At 34.8% G+C, this 22,510-nt stretch overlaps 1 protein-coding gene and 1 pseudogene across 1 annotated transcript in view; both read left to right on the top strand.

Annotated features, from left to right (window-relative positions):
* The first annotated feature begins 1,724 nt into the window (after nt 1-1,724).
* On the top strand, nt 1,725-13,497 carry LOC128177919 (A disintegrin and metalloproteinase with thrombospondin motifs 6-like; annotated as a pseudogene).
* Nucleotides 13,498-14,029: 532 nt separating this feature from the next.
* The window catches only part of LOC128177916 (papilin-like), a 56,211-nt gene continuing 47,730 nt past the window's right edge, over nt 14,030-22,510 (top strand). Inside the window, 6 exon segments of the mRNA XM_052844839.1 lie at nt 14,030-14,078; nt 14,081-14,209; nt 14,828-14,972; nt 15,592-15,811; nt 18,576-18,725; nt 18,886-22,159. Of these exon segments, the coding sequence (XP_052700799.1) occupies nt 14,030-14,078; nt 14,081-14,209; nt 14,828-14,972; nt 15,592-15,811; nt 18,576-18,725; nt 18,886-22,159 (3,967 nt within the window).

Below are 22,510 nucleotides of genomic sequence, written 5' to 3'. Positions count from 1 at the left end.
ACCATTGACTGCACAATTACTTAGTGGTTATGTCAGATTTCGCTTCCGATGGAAATGAAGTTTAAAAATCTGTTTAAGCAAATATTCTTTATTCAAAACAATTGTCAAGTTAAGATATGCCGACATATTTAATCGAACCTTTTACTATTAAACGTGGATATTTTTTCTATTTTCACTCGAGAAGTCATTTCGAATTCATCTAATAATCACGTGACCTGATATACTAATCTTTCCCCTATCTAAAGAAATTAATTTGCATAATATTTCATTATGCAATACAGATTCTAGGATGTTGGTATCTAGAATAACACGTGCACTGCATTGAACGTTTGGCAAATATTAATACGAGTAATCAAACATTTAACAAGTGTTTTTTGTCGAATATGCACACATATTTTAGACAGTTGGCGATCGCGATTTCATTCAATATTAAACCCTGATTTCAATTGAGTTGGAATTGACTGTCAATTTGGAGCACACGTATATCTTTAGCACTTTTAAAGAACCTACAGGCGAGTTGCTGTGAAACGCCGATCATCTTTTAAAATGAAAATCCTTTTGACTGGCGTATTATCCTATCTACCCTGTCGTCGGCGAAGGGCTGCATCTTAAAGCCGTGTATTGCACAAACAGTCCCGCCGTCTCGCCGCCGCGGAATCGATTCCAAGACCCAGGCCAGCTTTCTCCAGCCCCCACAGTCACTGTTCACAGGTGTGCATTCATAAAAACATATATCCGCGCCGTTATCGGGAATCGGTGACACATTTTTACTTAAATTATATAGGTTTATAGTCCGGATTTTTGTGTCGAAAGTGAACGTGGTTCCGTCTGGTTGTAATATTTCCGACAAGGTAAGGGTTTTGGTTTTAACCTTTAACTAATGTTAAAATATTACTTTTCGTTGAAGAATTGTTTGATGAATACTTGTGATACAGATGCAATTAAAAAGGAGATTTAAATGATACGCATGCAAATATTAATGCGTTCCAATTAATGATGAGATCTTTTTCCTGATTATGTTCCATTCTTATACAAAAAAAAAAATCCGTGGTTTATTAAAAAAAGGTTTAAATTGTTTTAGTTTGTGCATAAAAACTTCTCCACAATTTTTCACGCCAAGCAAATTACTGTTAGCAGATGCTTTGCTTTTGTTTTTAATTGATTTTCAATTTAGTTGTGCGTGGGTTTTGTTTTTGGTTGGGAACACTACATTGTAACCCCACCCCACCCCCATCCGTTATACTCAGTACTAGAGATTGTAAGTACTTAATAGGTTGATGGAAACGTGTCTTTTGAAAAATGTGACTCGTTTATGCACAATTAGTGTTGTTAGAGTTATTAAATCAGACTTGTTCTAGATTGTGTTGATTTTGATTTCTGATACCTGATACAAGCTAACCCAAAACACACACACAAAATTACGGGTAGGCAAGGGCATACAGGGTTTCTTTGTACGAACCATTTTATGGAATAATAATGAAGACATGTATTCTTGCTGTTTGAAAGTTTTCATCACATTAATTTTATTACATAATTTGAGTGTATATCGTTATAAGGCGCTAGTATATCGTTATAAGGTTCTAGTAATTCTTCAGGGGCGTAAGGTGACAGACATTTGTGTTATTTCCTTTGAAATACATCCCACCTGACACCTAGCACATCTCTCAATTTTTCAATGACAAAAAAGTGTTCAAAGATAGACATTAACTGACTGAAAATGCTCGTAAATGAGGTGTAAAATTAAAATTACATATGGTAGGTAAATTCCAACAGCTGGACAGCGGGGTGGGTAGATCTTGGCTCTACCTGTGCGGAACTTAAGGATAACCTGTAATCTGACCAGACATTTGACCAAAGTTAACCTTTACATGTCCAAATTAATCAAATTAACGTAATCCAATTAATCTTTTACGGTTTACAGACACGGGATCACCTATGCGGGTATTTGAGACTAATTGAGAAACCTCCTGATACACTCATAGACAAGGGTAATTGATAAGACCACGGACAGAAGTCGGACATAGTGCTCCTGTGGGCTGGGTCAATATATACCTTTTTTACCTTATCAAGTGTCAACGAAAACATGTCAAGGTAGGCATTATTTTTTCTTTTATATTTTAACTAACTTACGTTTTTAACAAATGATTGGCACGTGCGTTTTTCTCACCTGTGCATTATAATCTCTCTCTCTCTCTCTCTCTCTCTCTCTCTCTCTCTCTCCTTTACTCGATTATTATATTTTGTTTACGTAATTTTATTTTCACCAAATCACCAAATCATATTCTATCAATTTGTTTTTAAATACTGGTTAAAATTCATCAGAACTTTTAATCCTCCAGTGCTGTATAAAGCATTTAATTCATTCAAAATGTCAGTGATCTTTGGTAAATATATCTGTTAGACTCTGCGTCGAGGGTCATGTAGTGTCAATTTCAGATTCACAAATAAGCATATACGTTCGTACGTCGACCTGTCACAAGCTAACGTAGCATCATTGGGTGCTTTTCAAAAATAAAAGTCAGAAGCTTAACCGATGTACCATTTTTGCACATATGTACATGCGACACCCTGGTTTTTTTTTTTTGGGGGGGGGGGGGGGGGGAGGGGGGGGTGGTATAATACAGGGGATCGAAACAATGTCCCTATGTTGGGGATGGGATCTGTGCACTTAACATTATGTGTGGCGTTTCTCGAATGCAAGTATCTAACAAACGGTAAACATTTTTGTCCTAAAGTAAAATAGGATTAAAATGAATGGTTTAGGTAAAATGGAACTATGAAGGGTTTGGAATGTGCACATTTCGAAACGGGAGGTTCAATGTACATGTACTAGTACATGTTTAGTAGGCGGTCTGTTATTTTAAAATACACGGAATATGTTTGCCTTTCCTGTGCGTCAAGGGCCCTTATGTAGCAATATGACTTTATGATGGCCTCATAAATGTCTGATTTCAATGGTAAATATACATATATCCATCGATTGATATCCGAAGATATAGACAGTAGAGGGTCCACTAAGACTTTGCACGGATGCTGTCAAAACCCACTGGTTCTTAAAGGAGTCTTGGCAATCCTCATTAATGAATCGAGCATCCAAGTAAAAAAGGAACAATGACCAGAAATTGGTCTTGCTGATTATTCTCCATGTTCAAGAGTTCATTAAATTGAATTATTTTCCGCGTGGCTGGTAACAGAATTATCGGTCAGTCCGAATTCTAGAGACGGTGTTCGCAGTGGTGCTTTGTTCTCGATCAAAAATGTCCTTTTGAGCGAATTGTTTCTAAACCCTTATGATAATATGAATTATCCCAATATATTCCTACCAGAATTAAGCCCCATCAAAGGCAATTACCCGCGCTCGTCTGATAGGATCTTTTTACATGTCATCTCTTCTAGTAAGATGTAAGGTCAGATTCCTAATTCGATAAAGTCCGACATAATTTGGGTTTAATTCAGGCGATTTTTGTTTCCATTTCTATCAGGTGATTTCCCGCAACATTAGACAGCTACAGACTTTAATAAAAAGTTTAAGCGGCAGACGTCGGTTTAGAATAAGGAGAATGATACTTGTGGCGTGGAGGCTATAGAGGAGAGACAGAGAATAGATTACGCTACTGCGCTCAACAATGAACGGAAGAAGAGTTTGGAAGTACCTGACCATTATAACAATTTTACTGGAGTTCACGGAGGTGAGTTAGTACCCCTATCTTCATTTAATTAAAAAGAAGACTAATTTTATTTTTTTTCACTTATGAGTAATGTAGTATACAATGTCACATAGCAGTATAATATAAAATCATTTTACACAATGTATGTATATCTGAGTGCACGATCCTAACTTGACGTACTTTGTGAACAACATACTTTTTAAAAAAAGTATATGGGGTGTGGGTGGGATGGAAGGCAAAGGCAACCTCCGACTCTATACGGTTTTAGTAATGTTTTGTTGAATATTGTTGTGTACAGATGTACTTGGAGAAATATGTAGTCTTTGAGAATATCGTAACGTTAAAATTTGTAACTAATAATAATTAAGAGGGATCGGTGGTCGTGGCCATTTTTAGACTGTATAGATCTCCTTTTATAGAAGAAGAGCTCTATGTAATAATTTTTTGTTAAAAATCCTAAATTTAAACTGTAAATACTGGGATTTTTTCTTTACTGAATAATTAGTAGGCATCGCTCATAACAATTCATTTTCAAGTTATAAATATGTATACGCTGAAGACGAAACAGATTGATTTTGAATTTTTAAAATTTGATTTTTATGACTAATAAAAACTTTGAGAGTGAAAGCTCAAAACGATAGGTATGTCCTAGATAAAGATAATTTTTAAATGTCAACTGACTGCTGATATATTTACTGATAAAGTATTCAGGGAAATAAACAATACAGGAAAATCGAACACGACAGCCTTGTTGTCACCCAAAGTTTATCACTATAAACTAATTTCAACACTTTTGAATAAGTTTGTTGGATGATGCTTATTAATCGTCGTGTGTCATAGACATTGTTTTCTAATTTGTCCATGTGTCCGTCAGTTCAACATTTGCACTGACAGCAGCAGCAATTCTCTCACAGTTCTAAGTTACGATCCGTCATAGCTAATTAGGGTGTTTGACTAAAAATCTTGTTCAAAAGATATTCTTTATATTTTTTCGTTTTTCTTGCCTTTTTGCACACACACACTTCTCATTCTGTGCATTGTTTCCCAAATTACCCACACAGGACCTGACAAATCTTTGCAGAGTATTTTGTCGTCGAACGAGCTGATATGAATCTGCTGATAGCACTACCTAATTAACACCACCCTTGATACATCTATCGGAATCACATGATCGATCCAAGGGCTGACCAATCAAAACGTTCGGAAATAAAGAATCCTGTAAAGTTCACGAAGAAACAATTTCTTATTGGTTACATTCTTTACTTTTCGTTGTTTTTATTTAAACTTTTAACTTAATCATATAGCTAGGTCGTACAAATTATGAGAATCGTAACAACAACAAAAAAATAAAACAATATCAAGCATATGGTAGTGTATTTACCTTCCACTTTGCACGATTGCACATACATTAATAAAATCACGTAATTTTCAAATACTAGTATTAGCTATCACCTTACCATTCCAATTTTTAAAAATTCTTGTTTATATGTATTTTCCGGGAATATTAAGGCCGCGTTTATGACTAAAATTAGTGTTCCATTAAAGATTCCTGGTGCATGACATAAACCCGCGAAAACTGAATAAGAAAAAGATGCTAAGATGACAGTAAAAATGTAAGTTAATGACCTCCCCTTTGATGTTGAGATTGTATACAATCTTGACTTGAGCACTTGTGATGCGTTTTAATGTTGACAATACATCCCACTCACCCAGTATCTTTATATTTGGCCAACACACAGATACAGATAATTCAATGAATAGGGATACATTCGGTAATGTTTTACTATCCTCTGTCGCAAGATATCCTGGATTCAAATTTGGCTTAATTGCTTGATATTTATAAATACCTCATGGTTCAAACGATGTTCATTCAAAAGTATGAAAACTTTCCAAGATTTCTCAGTCGAAACGCCCCTGTTAGCTTATCATGCAGGTTTCAATACAATGCTAAAAAATGTGATGTCTACGGAGATTTTGTATTGCAGCAGGCCCGGATGATAACGTTGAAAAATTACGCGATGTATTCCGAGTGTATTCCGAATGGAGAAAAGATGTAAACATTCCACATTATAAATCTCCGTAAGGAATCTGTTTTCGTTCCTGTGAATTTTTCCGAGTAAAAGATGATAATGTGTAAATGAAACTATCTTGGAAAATATCCCTTTCAACTATTTCAATTGCACTTATTTCACAGGTATGTGTATTATTATTAAAAATTGTCCAAATGTGCTGCATAAATATCTTGGGACAGACTTTATAAGGAAATTTAGTTTCAGTTTTGTCTGAAACGTGTATTTGGATTTTGGCCACTACGCACTGTAATATGCACATTAGCAACTGATATCAATATTTAGCTGCACTGTCTGTAAACCAATACGTGTATTGATTCGCAACCGAATTAGTCTCTCACGTTTGACGGTTTCTCATGGGGCTTAAGTGACCAAATGAGGTACATCGCGGGTTATAAACACTAAACAGTCTGGGTGGACTTCGATAAACACTTTCCAGCTTTCAAAAACAAATGCATTGTGAAGATCAAATGAAATGATATACAGCTGCATGTATTTTAATTCATATCTCTGAGTTTGAAATGAAATTGTTTTGATTTCATGGAACAATATGATATTTAAGAATGAGATAGAATTTTCCTTCTGATTTTTAGGAAGATTATGAATATTTTAATTTACATGTATGCAGAGACATAAATAACAGATTGGCAACTGATCGAAATCTCGCAAAATCCCGCAGTCCCTATTGTAAAGTGTTCCCAGTTTAAATCAGTATATCTTTCTAATAAACAATTATATTGAAATAGTAACAGCTAAAACCTATTACCAAAACATTCAAAATATTATATGTTCATGAGTTTGTCATAACAATATTAAAAAAGGAGTTTTAGGAGGCAGTTGGCTTCCCGTTGTATGTGATTTCGCCGATGTTTTATAGCTGGCCAATATATTTTCTATATAATAATCTTATTTTTAAATTTTTTGTTTAAAAAATGTCTAAAACCTATGCACACTTTTCATTAAAACAATATACTTTTGGTTTAAGATCATTATCTCAGTTTACTAAAATGTAGTTCTCAAAGTCAGGTTGGTCCCGTACCATTTTTCAACAACAAAACACGCTAATGGCGGAGTTGCCAATCTCTGTTATTTATGTCTCTGATGTATGTGATTTTTGTAAAGTAATTTTTGTAAAGTAGAAACCTTTGGTTTGATGTCTTCAGTGGGTCATACAAATAGCTTTAAAAAAAACCTGATATAATTTTACAAACAGTATACAATAAGATGACCAGTAAGCAGCATGGTGTACCATTGGAAGGACTGAGTAGAAATGCTTGGTTCTCTTGCGTCATACATTGTCAGATCTGGTCAAATTAAACTTTTTATGATAATGACTCTTCAATTTTATGTTATTATGTACTAAATACTTCTAAAAGCAAGATGTGTTTGATCTACATTTTGAAATACCATCTCACAGAAACAGAAACTTGAAAAAGAAATTTTTTTATAAAATATTTATATAGGGTGAATTAACCATGCATCGGACACCTACCTTGGATCGGACAACTTTGTTATAAATATACAAATAAATGTGCATGCGCTCATGTGTTGTTTCGTATGTTCCTGAATTAGAACTAATGAACTTTATCATTATAAAGAATTTGACAGTCACATTGTCAAAGAAATAGCAATATAGGCATCGTTAAATGACGTCAAATTCGCCATTATTGAAAAATTATTTACGAAGATTTTACACTAAAGCGTTATTTGAATGTTGTGCGTTTGATTGTGAATAAGTGAAAATGCACTCTCTGTATAAAATAATTAGAAAGAAGTAAATTTTGAAACAAAATTTGATTAAAATAAGTCCAAGAAATTTGAACAATTAATGTCAAGGCCATTTTTGCACCATATGTTCATTTCACCATGGATCGGACACAAATTAACCATGCATCGGACAGTTTTCACTGCATGATTTCTTCTAATAATACGAAGATTATGTGCCCATTCCTTGTGATATACTTTAAATGTGAAGTAAAATAAAAATTAAAAAAATAATTGATACAAACATTTTCCTCAGACCACTTAAAAATCAAGTTTTATGGACACAGCCTTTTTAGTCCAAAATTCCTGTAGGAGCTGGCACGATAAAGAACCCCTTTTAGATAAATATTCTTTAAAACAGAAGCACTACTCTAAGTTCCTATATGTAGATTTGAGGATATATTAAAAGAAATCTGAATAGCAATTGAATAAACTCATTTTTCCTAACCTTTGTATTTGTGCATTAAAACCAGAAAATGTTGTTATTTTTAATTTCTACTGTACTGCTATAGCTGTCCGATGCTTGGTAAATATTGTCCGATCCATGGTGAAATAGTTCAACACCTCAATAATTTGCTTTATTTTCTACATTTTTAACAATTTTACAAATTTTTCTCCAATATTTAAGCAAGGGGAAAACCTGTAACTTTTAAAACAAGTTTTATTTATATTTGGATGATATTTTATTCGCGAACAAAGGGAAAAATCCAAAGGTGTCCGATGCATGGTGAAATCACCTTATTTTTTTGGTAAAGTGTGAAACCAAATTAACAATTGCATTAAAGTACTCAAAATCCATAATGATCCATTATGTTAATGATAAACTCCATAAGATTAAAATATGTTTAATAAGTCAATATTAAATATTAAAATAAAGTACTCAAACTCCATAATGATCCATTATGTTAATGATAAACTCCATAAGATTAAAATATGTTTAATAAGTCAATATTAAATATTTTTTAATAACTAACTTGTTATTTTGTAGCAAAAATGTTCAATGTATTATAGCTAGGCATCAATTATATATCTTAATGAACTAAATGCAATTGTACATGTATTTTGTTTCAAGTTATTTTGATATAAAATATTTTTTTTGCACAGATACATGCAGAAAAGTTCTGGGACAGGTGGGGGAGTTATGGACCCTGTTCCCGAACATGTGGCGGAGGTGTGCAATCTAGACAGAGAAACTGTTTGTATCAAAGGTGTGCTAATTTAAAAGAGGGATTTTAAAACTGTATTTTATATGGCACAGGCACTGTCATACAAGTAAATTAATTCTGCCAAAAATATGTTTGAAGAATTATTACTTTGTGTACCGGTACTTTATTAGCATATGCAGTTTAGCTTGATTTTAACACAAGCTGATATTTTATATTTTGTCCATTGACAAATATATGCAAGAATTTGGATATTTGCTGATTAAGTTAAGTTTGATGCGCAGGCTAAACTCATCTATATAATGGCTCTCATTACATTTGAATAAGGCGTGTGAATGGCAATTTGATGCATCATACACAATCATTATGTTATTGCAAAATTGACACTGATGAAATAAACCAATTATTTACTGTATAATGATGCATGTCCTGAGGAAATTCTTCTATTCACATGCATTTGCAATTTTTTTTTTTAAATGTGACATCTTTATAATTTCAACTTCACTGTTAGAAATGATAATATTTTCCCCCATGAACCAATGATTGCTGTCAAAAACTAAGTTCTGTGGTGCAAGATGTATTGGTCAGAAATTGTTTTTATCTTAATCATGGACCTTAAGTACATTGTACATTAAAACAAAAATGTTGACGGTATTTTGACTTAGGGACACAACTCTGCTTTAAGTGATCAGTTTGTAAGTCCATCCTTTTGTCCATTTGACATCATACAGTTATTAATCTCTCCCCTTATCTAGGGTGTGCAGTGAATGGTTAAGGTCATAGCACCTATATATAAAATCATTGTCCAGACCAAAATTTTTCTCCCTTGGTCCAAATTAACTCATGCTTCATCCACTGAGTACATTTAAGTAAAGGATGTGCAGTGACCTTAAACTCTAGGTCAGATGTCAATGTCAAAGCAGACTTCTTTGAAATCCATTTCTGAAACATTTTTTCTCTCGCCTAATCCAATCTTGCCCATGTTTTACCAAAAACTCTGCCTGTAGTTTTTGTTGGTAGTAACCTTGAAACAAGTTTCTGTCTAAGGTCAAGGTCATAGCATATCTATGTGAAATTTTCTTGTCCAGACCGTAATTTCTCTCTCTTTGGTCTAATACTAATAATGGAGTTTCTTGAGATGGCCACAATATCAACAATGTAAAGCTAATTATGATAATAAAAATCATGAATATTGTTGTTAATATGGATTGTGTTTGTTCATAATGGTAAACTTGAATTTGCTTTTGAGGACAAGGTCAGGGAGGAAACAGCGCTGTGATAATAGCGCTCAGCAGGAAATAGAGTACCAGTCCTGTAACACTCAGGTATGTGTTAATCAATTATATTGACATTTCTTACAGGAGAAAAGATATATATGCAAATTATGGCTTTATTATAAATTTGTCCTACTTGTGAATGCTTTCAAAAATAATATCCTTGTTGACCTTTCTGTGGGTATGGTTTTCATTTGTTCTTAAATTTATCGGTAAAAGAAGTTTTGTTATGGATACATTTCAGTAGATAGAATCAAAAAACTCTTATGGACACATGAGATATTCCTCAATTTTATATGATTTTCCTTGATATTTCATTCCTTATTTATTTACAATTAAACCTGTTAATTACCAAAAATTCAGAGTACATTACCAGGCTTGTTTCGGAGCTAGAATATTTCAAATTTTCCTTAAAATAGCATGCAAAATGCATTTGAATGCTTATAAGTAAAGTCATACTATACATTTTCAATTGAAGACATTATATCTAAATGAAAAAAGAATCATATTACATAAAAATATAATTATGAAATTACAAAGTGGATATCTTCACATTGTGGAGATAGGAAAAAATGGAAGATAGGTTGCATCTGACCTTAATAAATGATGGATGATGCATGGAGTTTTTGAAGTTTTTAAAATAGTTACATGTATAATAGGTAATACTTTCATTACTTTTGGTATTTTTTTTTCATCAAGAGTTGTGGAGAGGGTAGTTTGGATTTCAGAGCGATTCAGTGCCAAGATTTTGATAACATACCTTTTCTAGGCAGGGAATACCAGTGGAAACCATATTATGATGGTGAGAAGTTTTCATGAATAAATATTTTGTTCTTTTCAAAGATAATTGAATAAATATGCATTATCTTTACACTAGCTAGTACCGTTACATGCATTTGCTGATGAAAGTTTTTTGTGTACTCATATTTTATGATGAAGATTTAGTTCTCAGAGCGTCAAAGTTGGCATTAGTCAATTTATTTATATTTTTGAGTGAATTGATAATCAGTGTCTATATACTTATTTTTTCTACATACCTGTACATGAATATATAATTATGGACTATATCAGCTTAGAAATTTATTATCAACCAGTATTTACAGATAAAGAAATTTTAATTCAATTCTCTAATGGCACTTATCAAAGAGAAAACCAAACATCACTTTGATTTCTTATCTCTTGTAAAACTTAAGGACTGTAACAGAAATCCCTCTCCAATGATGAGTGTACCTTTTTCACAAAATTTGTAAAACTTGTCAATTTGTGTCCCAAAAGTTACTCATTCGGGCAAATTTGTTAAGGACATGAAAGAAAGAAGGTATCTTTCTTAATCCCGTTGTTGAAATTTTGATTCAAGTCAAAAGGTCACAAAGATATGTGTTACTCTCTGTTCTTATGTCACTCTATAAAATCAACTCTCTGGTTGAAGTCTAATCGATAAGTTTTAATAATAATTTTGTATAACTTTTTCCAAAGCATGGAAAGTGTAATTGTTATTTTATGTCCAAAGTAGTAGATTACAGTGAATACTTACAGTAACACAATTAACTTTTACATAGCTAACGTCATTAACAAATGCACCTTTTCAGTATAGGCACTGTACAGAGGTGTTTGTCATTATATAGGACAGTAAAAAGTGTTTTCAAACAGTTATATTTCTTTTCGTTATAATACTTAAAAATGTCAGAATTTCTGCTGTAGGAGAGGAGCGGTGTAGCTTAGTGTGTTCGGCAGTCAATACCAGTGTATACCATGAATGGAGCGACAAAGTGATTGATGGGACAAAATGTAACAAATTGTCTGATGACCAGTGTGTTGATGGAGTCTGTCAGGTATAAAAGTTCTTAATATGTGTTATACAACCAAATGTGTTTAAAACATAAACAAAATCCACTGAAGTTCACTGAAATCCATATATAAAATTTACTGAAAGAACTATATATGATAAGAGTTCAATTTGGCCCCCATAATTCGCCATTTTTTAAGTGTTTCGGGTACAATAAAATGTTATCTAATTTTTTAGAAGAGTTGATATAAAATATATTTTTCATCTTTTTATTTGATTTATTTGCACTCACTGGCAGTATATGACGTCAGAAGTGACGCGATTTCTATAATTCAATCAAAATCTGCCAAAAATTGACTTTTTTCTTATCTATTTACGAATGGGAAATATGGAGCGCATGCTTGAACAAGGAAATTTTTTTTGTCACTTATTAGTCTTGGCTAGATACATCTCTGATTAAAATATTTTATTTGTTCAAGAATGAGCTCTATGTTTTCAGAAGGAAAAACAAGCTGTTTTACGCTAAAAATGCAAAAATGGCGGGAAAAGGTTGTCTTTACAATGTCATATTTCTAAATTGTGGGCACTTGAACCAAAATGAATATTACGTAAACACATCGCATACATATCTGTACTTAGAAAACAAAGAATGATAGAAAAATGATGATGTTCATTTTAGGGGGCCATTTTAGGCCCTTATCATATATAGTCCTTTATCAGGTAATTGAAATCTACTTAAGTTATATATCAGATATAATTGATACCCACTTAAGTTATGAATTACAATGTATAATACCCGCTCAAATTTTTCTGGTATGAAATGCACCAATATTTGTTAGTTGCAATAAAATGATTTGAAAAAAAAGTCTACCTGAGATTTTGATATACATTCTATCAATCATGATATTAATTTAAAATATGTTGATGAAATCTTTTAGGAATGTTGTGCATGAAATGAATGAAAAGTAAGAATTACATCTATGTACATTCAGAATCCCATTGGTATATTTACTGTCAAGTGGATTTTAGGTTCTGAATATCAAAAGGAGAAGCTTTAATTAGGAACTGATTGAGAGTTGACAACTTCATTGATTGGTATACAGGTTCTGTAACGTTTTCTTTAGAAAGCAGGGTGCGACAATGTGCTGGGGTCCCCGGCCCAGCGTGATGTGTGTGGGGTGTGTCAGGGTGGTGGACAATCTTGTAAACTCATTCAAGGGGCATTCACCATTCCACAACTGTACTCAGGTATGATGACATACTGGATTTTTTTTATCCCATGAAAGTGTTAAAATTGTAAATGTACAACATATCTTTGATATATAAATTGTATTAGTATCAGCCCTCTTGATTTTGTAGGTTACAATGAAATCATCACATTGCAAAAAGGATCAACTTCTATTCTGATCAAAGAAATGGAATTCAGTCCAAATTTTATAGGCAAGTACTTTATTATAGTTGATGCTTCATTGTCAAATTAAAATGCTCATTAGATGTTAATTGTGAGAGAATTTGTAAAGCTATTCATGGCAGTAATTTAATGCAAGTTGAAAAGATTTCAAGATTTTTGTGTAAAACCAATCTCATGCAGTGACTGCAAGAGCAAGAGTTAATTTTTTTTTAACATACTTTTTCAGTTATAAAAAGCAACGAGGAAACATTTGTTTTGAATGGACAGCAACGAGATGACAAGCCAGTGCTGATAGACATAGGGGGCACCACTTTATTTTATACCCTGGAAGGGTCAGGTCGTAACCTTGTAAAAAAGCTCAGAGGTCAAGGGCCCATAAAGAACAGCATTCAAATCTATGTATGATCATGTCGATTTTTTCATTTGATTCAATGAAGTTGATTTTCATAAATTCCTCATAGAGATTGCATATGCATGAAAATGATTGGTCTTTTTTGCTGCCTTATCAAATGTTTGATTACTGAGTCTTATTTTAAGTTAATTTTAAACTTTATATTGAATTTCATTAAATACATACTGGAACACATTTTGTAATATTTAATTTTGAATGGACAAGTTTTGTGTTAAAAGTGTTTTTGTTTAGGTACTTCAAATATTGATACATGTATATCCACGTTCTAAATTCTGCTGTGCTACAAGTTGATTGTTGAATTCATGAATAAAGCTATTATTTTTCACAATTTTTGCAAAACTATAGTCATCATAAAAACATGCAAATATTTTCCATTTGCAAAGTATGAGATCTGCTATTTCTTTTTACTTAATTGTGTTATTTACAGGAAACTATCTCGTTGTAGATGATGGCTAAGGAGGAAGTCAATCCAGGTGTGACCTATGAATTCTACATCCCAAGAACTGGACGAGAGGCTCTGTACATCCCCACTGAGTCGTTAGTAAATCCTATACAAACCCTGGAACAGAGGCAGGCAGAGCTAAGATCAGGTGACATCGGGGAATCCTCATATTTTTGGAATTATGGGGGATGGACACCATGTTCTGCAATCTGTGGAAATGGTAAGTGAACCCCATCTCTGACATAAATGTTTCAATATTATCGATCATTTCTTATGGCTAATGTTGGGTACTTAAAGACTGCAAATCAGTCAAGAAATTGTATGGCATAGTCCACGCTAGCTAGGGTAAATTAGTTACAAAGTATTTTAGTAACTGGGTCCTGGATGACAACTAATCAGTAGTCATACCAGGTCTCGGCTCTTCCTTGTCTGGGTAAGAAATTTACAGATCAGGCTCATCCCTTACCTGGTCACTTTGTGACTGCCTATCAAATAGTGACTGGCTTGGGTTTCCAAATTCTATCATAGAAAAGTTTACCTCTTAATACTCATTGAGTTTTATACTGTTGATGAAAAATTAAAATGTAACATAAGTTGCAGTCAGCACTAGTACCGGTATATATCTACTCCACTCATGTCTTTACCTATCATTTATTGAAAGAATTTAGTACAATATAAGTATGAAATAAAACTTAGATTAATGCTTCTTTTCATTTATCTTTTTATATAGATTTTTTTAACATACATGTAGCTCTTAATATTTATTTTCCAATTGCATATTCTGGTATATAAAAATGACCTCTGACAGTGAAAATTTCTTTACAAAAATTCACCCCAGGATTCAGAAAGCGTTTGGTGCTGTGTATGAATCGCTCGACTGGGAAGAGGGCAGAACTAGAGAACTGTGTGGCGTCTGATAGGCCAGCGGACTCGGAGCAATGTAAGGGAGAAGACTGTGATTCGACTTCTGAGGACTCCACTGTGTAGGTTAATATGTCTGAGGTCCTGACTTACCTCTCTTTGGGTGTTATTCTAAATTGTCTTGTACAAGTGGTACACAATGCAATGAGAGTGAATAATGTTGATGAGAACAAAAGTGTTTCTTTAATTTGATATACATGTATCATCATAGAGGCAGTAGTAATGGTTAGCCTAAAGTGTTTTTGCTCTAAGATGTTAATTTTGAAAATTAGAGCAGAAAGCATAGATTTAAAAGCATCAAACTGAGTTATATTGGGAGCAAATATCAATTATAGAGAGAGGTGCTATTTAGCCATTAGTTAAGTGAAATAGATTTTCTTTATGCAGAGCAAAAGAATCTAGAGCCATGCAAGTAACATATTCTGTAAACCAACTTTTATTTGGGACACTTTTATCCAAGTTAACTAGCCTTTAAGGTGTAATTTTTTGTATCAAAGTCTGTGTTGATATTATTTAAACAAATATTTGATACCTTAGAGAACAACCCTTGCAGAGAGAAGTAATTGCCAAAACAAAGATCTATCAAATATTATAAAATAACTTGCTCACAAAAAAAAAATTTGGTTCCCTGTTATATCTATGAGTAAGATAATGATTTCAAGTAAGGCTTTTTCTGAACAGGGAGTGGGAGCTGGGAGATTGGGGACCCTGTTCCTCCTCCTGTGACATCGGAGACCAACTCCAGGACGTGACCTGTGTCAGCACAGACCCCAGTGGGCGGACAGTGACGGTGGACGACCAGAAGTGTATCCAGCTGTATGGACGGAAGCCGGAGTACAGGAGGTCCTGTAACGAGAACATTCCCTGTCCGTACTGGACCCCAGTGGAAGAGTGGTCCTCTGTAAGTCTTCAGTGATTCTCTGTGTGTTCTGCAAGTTTTTAGTTATTGAATAAAGTTACTGGTATTCTGTGTGTATTATGTAAGTCATTAGTGATAGAGTGAAGTTATTTTCTTGGTCCTCTGTAAGTCATTAGTAATTGAGTGAAGTTATTTTCTGGGTCCTATGTAAGTCATTAGTAATTGAGTGAAGTTATTTTCTGGGTCCTATGTAAGTCATTAGTGATTGAGTGAAGTTATTTTCTGTAAGTCATTAGTGATTGGGTTAGGTTATTCTCTGTGTATATTTTAAGTCAGTTATTGAATAAAGTCATTCCAAGGCTCTTCTGTAAGTCATTAGTGATTGAGTTGGGTTATTCTCTCTGTCTCAAAAGTTGATTAAATTGCTAGGTTTCATGAAGTTGCAAAACAAGTTTTAACAAAGTGAATGGCTAGCAGGTGGGTGTTAGATTGTGTGCCTAATTTGTTTATGGTAATGAACTTCGATATTATACCCCCCTTTCATTGAAAATTTCTTATGGCAATGAACATGTGCAATGATGGTTATTTGTGGTATCTAGAATGTTGAAAAACCACTTGGTTTGCATCTCAATCCTGACCTGCCATCTGTTTTGTGTGATCATCTGCCTTATTCAGGCAACCTGGCAGCAATCATACATAAAAGTAATTCAGTGAATCCCAACTTGGCCCCTGGTGTCTCAGTGACTCTTTTTTAGTATTATTTTCCTACAAAATCACTTGTCACCCCTCATAAAATCTTTTGACTCTGAAGTGCAAATCTGCTGATAAGAAAATCACTACAGCATATTAAAGGCTGTGTAGCTGATGATAATTTGCATATATTTTGGATTTATAGTCTCAAGTAAAACAATTTCTTATGAACCAAACATGAAACTATTCAATATTTAGTTAAATTACTCTTAAAGTTTACTACAGGCAATTGCTTCTCTAAAACGTAAGTGAATTTCAATTCAAAAGAGTGTAACTATCAAAGTCATATGCAGCTTTCCTGTGAACATTTTTTGAGTTTTATTCAATATAATTTCTCACATTCGGCACAATATTACCTTTGTATATAGAAAAAAATACTCCTGTAGATTTGTTTTAACTCCATAGACACCTTATAATCATAGTAGGTTTTGTGTGTAATAATACAGGAGAAAAAGTAATGGGAAGAACTGTGAACTAAAATTAAAGCCTTTAAATGATACTGTTTTTGTAGATTTCCTTTATAAAGAATTTGTAAATTATGTCAATTCTTGTAAATTTTATGCAAAGTATGGAAGTTACTGGATAGTTGACAAATTACAGCTCTATATTTACTTATTTGTGCTTGAGAGAACACAGGTAAAAATAAGAAATCACACCTACGCATGTAAGTCATAGAACAGGTAGCCGGATTAAAGAATGCATGTGATTCATCTCCCCAAAACTTGTGGAGGATTATAATGTGGGGTAATTGTATCACATGCATGATGAGCACTACATTGTTGTGTTGGAAATACGACACACTCATTCTCCTCGAGAAAGCCTTGCAGTTATAAAACAAAGTCTTGCATTACATGTAGATTACACTTAAACATCACTGCTGGTTTCTTAACAACGGAACTTAATGTTTTTTTTAATTTTAAGTTAAATACAGATGGGTACAATTAAGTTTGAAGTATTGATTTAAGAGAAAACACTAAGATTAAAGGGGATGAGCCATAAAATGGAGTTGAAGGATGACCTTCTTTTTTTTGCAAAAAAGGGACATTTATTCAAAAAATGTTTCTTTCTTCATGCTTTTATGGTTTGATTGGTTTTTTTTTTGTACCTTACACAAAATATATTTACATACAATGAACCTTTCCATTACAACAGATTCTGCAATAGAAAATTCAATCTGAATTGGAATAAGATTTTTAAAAGATGCTTTATAATCATCACGTTTAAAAGATTGCAATGTCAATTATTTCCTTCATAAAATATTGCATTTTTGTCATTATTTTGTAAGAAAATCCTTGAAAATTACTATTCTATTCAGATAATGAATGGAGATAGCAGAAATTATTTAATTAATAATGATAAAGAATTATTTGTGATTATTTACAAAATCATAACTTTATTGAATATTTGAGGAAGAAATGCATATAAACTGAACTTGAGCATGGAAATTTTAAAAGTTGATTCAAGAAACTACACAAATACATGTATGTGGTATTACATGAACATGACTTATGGTATATTTTACATTTTTTTTTATGAAAATATGCCTTTATAGGAATAGGTTTCACTCATCAATATTGAATGCCAAATAAATCATAATGATTTGTTAACCCAAAAAATGAATACTACTTGCTTATGTATTTGGATTGTAAGAAATCACTTGTGTTGATTTTCCTCTCATAACTGGTGTAGTTAATTAGAAGAAAAATTGTAGTTGTAAGATACTAATTGTTTATTTAAAAAAAACATTCTGACGTTTAAATCAACTATTAGCAAAGACATTCTGTAGGCTAACTAAGCTTCTACATGTAGCAAATTAACCCTGTATTGATAAGGTTGATTTGGTAGATATTGCATACCAAGCAATTTTTTTAAGCTTTTGAAGTAATTGTGACTGAAATCATATAAAGAATGATACTGATTATAGTTGTCCTTCCAACTCCTTTACATAGTGAATGTACAAAGCAAATTAAGTCTTGCCCTTAAAGTGGCAAAATTCTCAAAAATTTGCTCATTTTAGTAAGGAGCAAACACTGAGGCCAATTATTTCCCTTCACAGTGTAACAAGGACTGTGGTATGGGGGAGCAGAGTAGGGCGGTGCTTTGTGTCAGTATAGACAACCGGAGACTGGCCGACAGTGCCTGTGACAGCACCAAAAAAGCCGCCTCCACCAGGCCCTGTATGGTCAGACAATGTGACAGTAACCCGGTGAGATTTCTCAGTCAATCTTGTAGAGGTTGCAAAATTTAAACAAAAAAATGATTTTTTGAAAATATTTTGCAATTTACTTATGATATCTTAGTCACTGTTTTGTGTTTGTTTTCTTTGTAAGATATGCAAAGATTAAGTTCTTTATTTTACCTTCTAGGAAGATCCTGGATTAAACTGCAGAAATTCTCCTTTTGGGTGTTGTCAAGATGGAAGGACTGCAGCTCAAGGTTCTAATTTTGAGGGCTGTCCACAGGAATGTACTTCGAGTAGATACGGATGTTGTCCAGATCAGAAAACACCAGCTAGAGGGCCAGATGGAGAGGGCTGCCCACCAGAATGCTTGCAGAGTAGATATGGATGTTGTCAGGACCAAAAAACACCAGCTAGAGGGCCAAATGAAGAAGGATGCCCATCAGATTGTTCAAGAACAAGATTTGGATGTTGTTCTGATAATCAAACTCCTGCCAGAGGACCTAATGGTGAGGGATGCACTTTTCACTGTTCCAGATATAGGTACGGTTGTTGTCCAGACAATGTAACAATAGCACGTGGTTCTAATGGTGAGGGATGTCCAGTTTCTTGCTCTGGTAGCACTTATGGATGCTGCCCTGATGGAAGAACAGTCAAGACAGGACCAGATAATGAAGGATGTTCCCTTGAGTGTTCTAGATACCGCTATGGGTGTTGTCCTGATAATTTGACACCAGCAAGAGGTCCAAACGGTCATGGATGTCCAAATGTATGTACTACATCAAGATATGGGTGCTGTGAAGATGGTAGAACAGAGGCAAGAGGCCCTAATGGAGAAGGCTGCCCAGCAGATTGTTCTAGAAGAAGGTACGGCTGTTGTCCTGATAATGTCACTCCTGCTCGAGGTCCAGAAGGAGAAGGATGTCCAAATGCTTGTTCCACCTCACTCTATGGATGTTGTCCTGACAGGAAGACAGCTGCTAGAGGTCCAAACAGAGAGGGCTGTCCTGCTGACTGTAATCGATATAGATATGGATGTTGTGCAGATAATGTAACCCCTGCCAGAGGTGAGAATGGAGAGGGTTGTCCTAGTAATTGTACTATGTCTCAGTATGGCTGTTGTCCTGATAGACTGACTGAAGCCAAAGGATTCAACTTCGAGGGATGCTCTAATCAGTGCTTGAGGAGCAGGTATGGATGTTGTCCAGATGGAAGAACAGAAGCAAGAGGTCCAAACAATGATGGATGTTTTTATGTTGATTGCTCCAGATACCAGTTTGGATGTTGCTCAGATAATGTTACAATTGCTAGAGGTCCAGATGGAGAGGGTTGTCCCAGTAACTGTACACTCTCGGTGTATGGCTGCTGTGCTGATCAAGTGACAGAAGCTCAAGGGTATAATATGGAAGGTTGTTACAGTGAATGTTTGAGAAGTAGATATGGATGTTGTCCTGATGGGATAAGAGAAGCAAGAGGACCAAATGCAGAGGGATGTACTGTAAGCTGTGTAGACATGCAATTTGGGTGTTGTCCCGACAACCAAACACCAGCAAGAGGTCCAAATAGTCAAGGCTGCTACATAGATTGTTCCAGATATCAATATGGTTGTTGCTCTGATGAGTACACTCCTGCCAGAGGCCCCGGGAGGGAAGGCTGCCCAAGTAACTGTACATTATCTCAGTATGGATGTTGTCCTGATCAAGTTACAGAGGCTAAAGGCTATAATAATGAAGGGTGTTTCAGAGACTGTAGAACAAGCAGATATGGTTGCTGTCAAGATGGTAGAACAGAAGCAAGAGGACCTAATGGGGAGGGTTGTGTGTTGGATTGTGTAAGGCAACGCTTTGGGTGCTGCCCAGATAGCAACACCCCAGCAAGAGGTCCAGATGGTGAAGGTTGCCCTAGTGACTGTACCAAGTCCCTGTATGGTTGTTGTTATGATGGAACAACAAGCGCCAGTGGACCAGACGGAATTGGCTGTCCTCCTGACTGCCTGAGATATAGATATGGCTGTTGTTCTGATAATGTCACAATTGCCAGAGGCCCAAATGGAGAGGGTTGTCCAAGCAACTGTACTTTTTCTCAATATGGATGCTGTTTAGATGAAGTTACTTCAGCCAGAGGTTTCAATTTTGAGGGCTGCCCTCCAGAATGTCTGAACTCCAGATATGGATGTTGTTTGGATAACAGAACAGAAGCTAGAGGTCCCAATGGAGAGGGATGCCCCAATAATTGTTCACGAACAAGATATGGATGTTGTCCAGATCAGAAAACACCAGCCAGAGGTTCAGCTGGGGAAGGTTGCCCACCAGAATGCTTGCAAAGTAGGTATGGATGTTGTCAGGATCAAAGAACACCAGCAAGGGGACCCAATAAAGAAGGGTGCCCCTCTGATTGTTCAAGATCACGGTATGGTTGTTGTCCAGATCAGAAAACCCCAGCCAGAGGGCCAAATAGAGAGGGATGTACTGTTCACTGTTCTAGATACAGATACGGTTGTTGTCCAGACAATGTAACTATTTCCCGTGGCCCTAATAGTGAAGGATGTCAAACTTCTTGCTCTGATAGCACTTATGGATGTTGCCCTGATGGAAGGACGGTCAAGAGAGGGCCAAATGGAGAGGGGTGTGTTTATGAATGTTCAAAAACTCGTTATGGCTGTTGTTTAGACAATCAGACCCCTGCTAGAGGACCTAACCAAGAAGGTTGTCCCTCAAAATGCAGGAACTCTACATACGGATGTTGCTCAGATGGAGTTACACAGGCTAAGGGTCTAAACGGTGAAGGATGTGTGTTTGATTGTGAGAGAAGAACCTATGGATGTTGTGCAGACAACAGAACCCCTGCTAGGGGCCCCAACGGAGAAGGCTGTCCAAGAGTCTGTGAATTATCTAGATTTGGTTGTTGTCCTTTTAGTAACATCTCAGCAACTGGTCCCAATTACTCTGGTTGTCCCTACACATGTTTAACTAGTATATATGGATGTTGTTCAGACAACTACACAGCAGCTAGAGGTCCCAATCAAGAAGGTTGTCTAAAAACTTGCGAGATTTCAAGATTTGGTTGTTGTCCTTTTAGTAACATCTCAGCAACTGGACCCAATTACTCTGGATGTCCCTACACATGTTTTACTAGTATATATGGATGTTGTCCTGACAACTACACAGCAGCTAGAGGTCCTAATCAAGAAGGTTGTCGAAAAACTTGCGAGATTTCAAGATTTGGTTGTTGTCCTTTTAGTAACATCTCAGCAACTGGACCAAATTACTCTGGATGTCCCTACACATGTTTAACTAGTGTGTATGGATGTTGTCCTGACAACTACACAGCAGCTAGAGGTCCAGATGGAGAAGGCTGTCCCAGTCCGTGTGATCAGTATCCATATGGATGTTGTCAAGATGGTAAAATTCCAGCTAATGGGCCTGGACAAGAAGGATGTCTGCCAGGAATTGCACAGTCAGGTAGGTAGCTTGATATTTACATTTTAAAAAGACTTTAGAGTTAAAAAACTGAATAATAACCAAAGTTAAGACTTAGTGAAGATAAAATTTCAACAACATTTATAGATAAATCTCCTGTTCATCTGAAATGCCCATTTTTATGTCAAAGATGTATAAAAATTTTGAAAGTTTTCATTTTCAAGATCAAAGGATCACAGATCTTAATCATTGATTTAGTTCAAAATATCTTGTCTTGTAGTCTTAAACCCAATTGTACACGGTACTAGGAATCTATATATACTGTTGTTTCCTTTTACAAACACTATGTAAACATCAGTCTATTAGAAATGCTATTAGATAGCATTTCCAACA

This window comes from Crassostrea angulata, chromosome 3 (assembly GCF_025612915.1).
Source record: "Crassostrea angulata isolate pt1a10 chromosome 3, ASM2561291v2, whole genome shotgun sequence".
Lineage (NCBI taxonomy): Eukaryota > Metazoa > Mollusca > Bivalvia > Ostreida > Ostreidae > Magallana > Magallana angulata.
The sequence above is the reverse complement of the archived record's forward strand: the minus strand, read 5'-3'. Positions and strand labels throughout refer to the sequence as shown.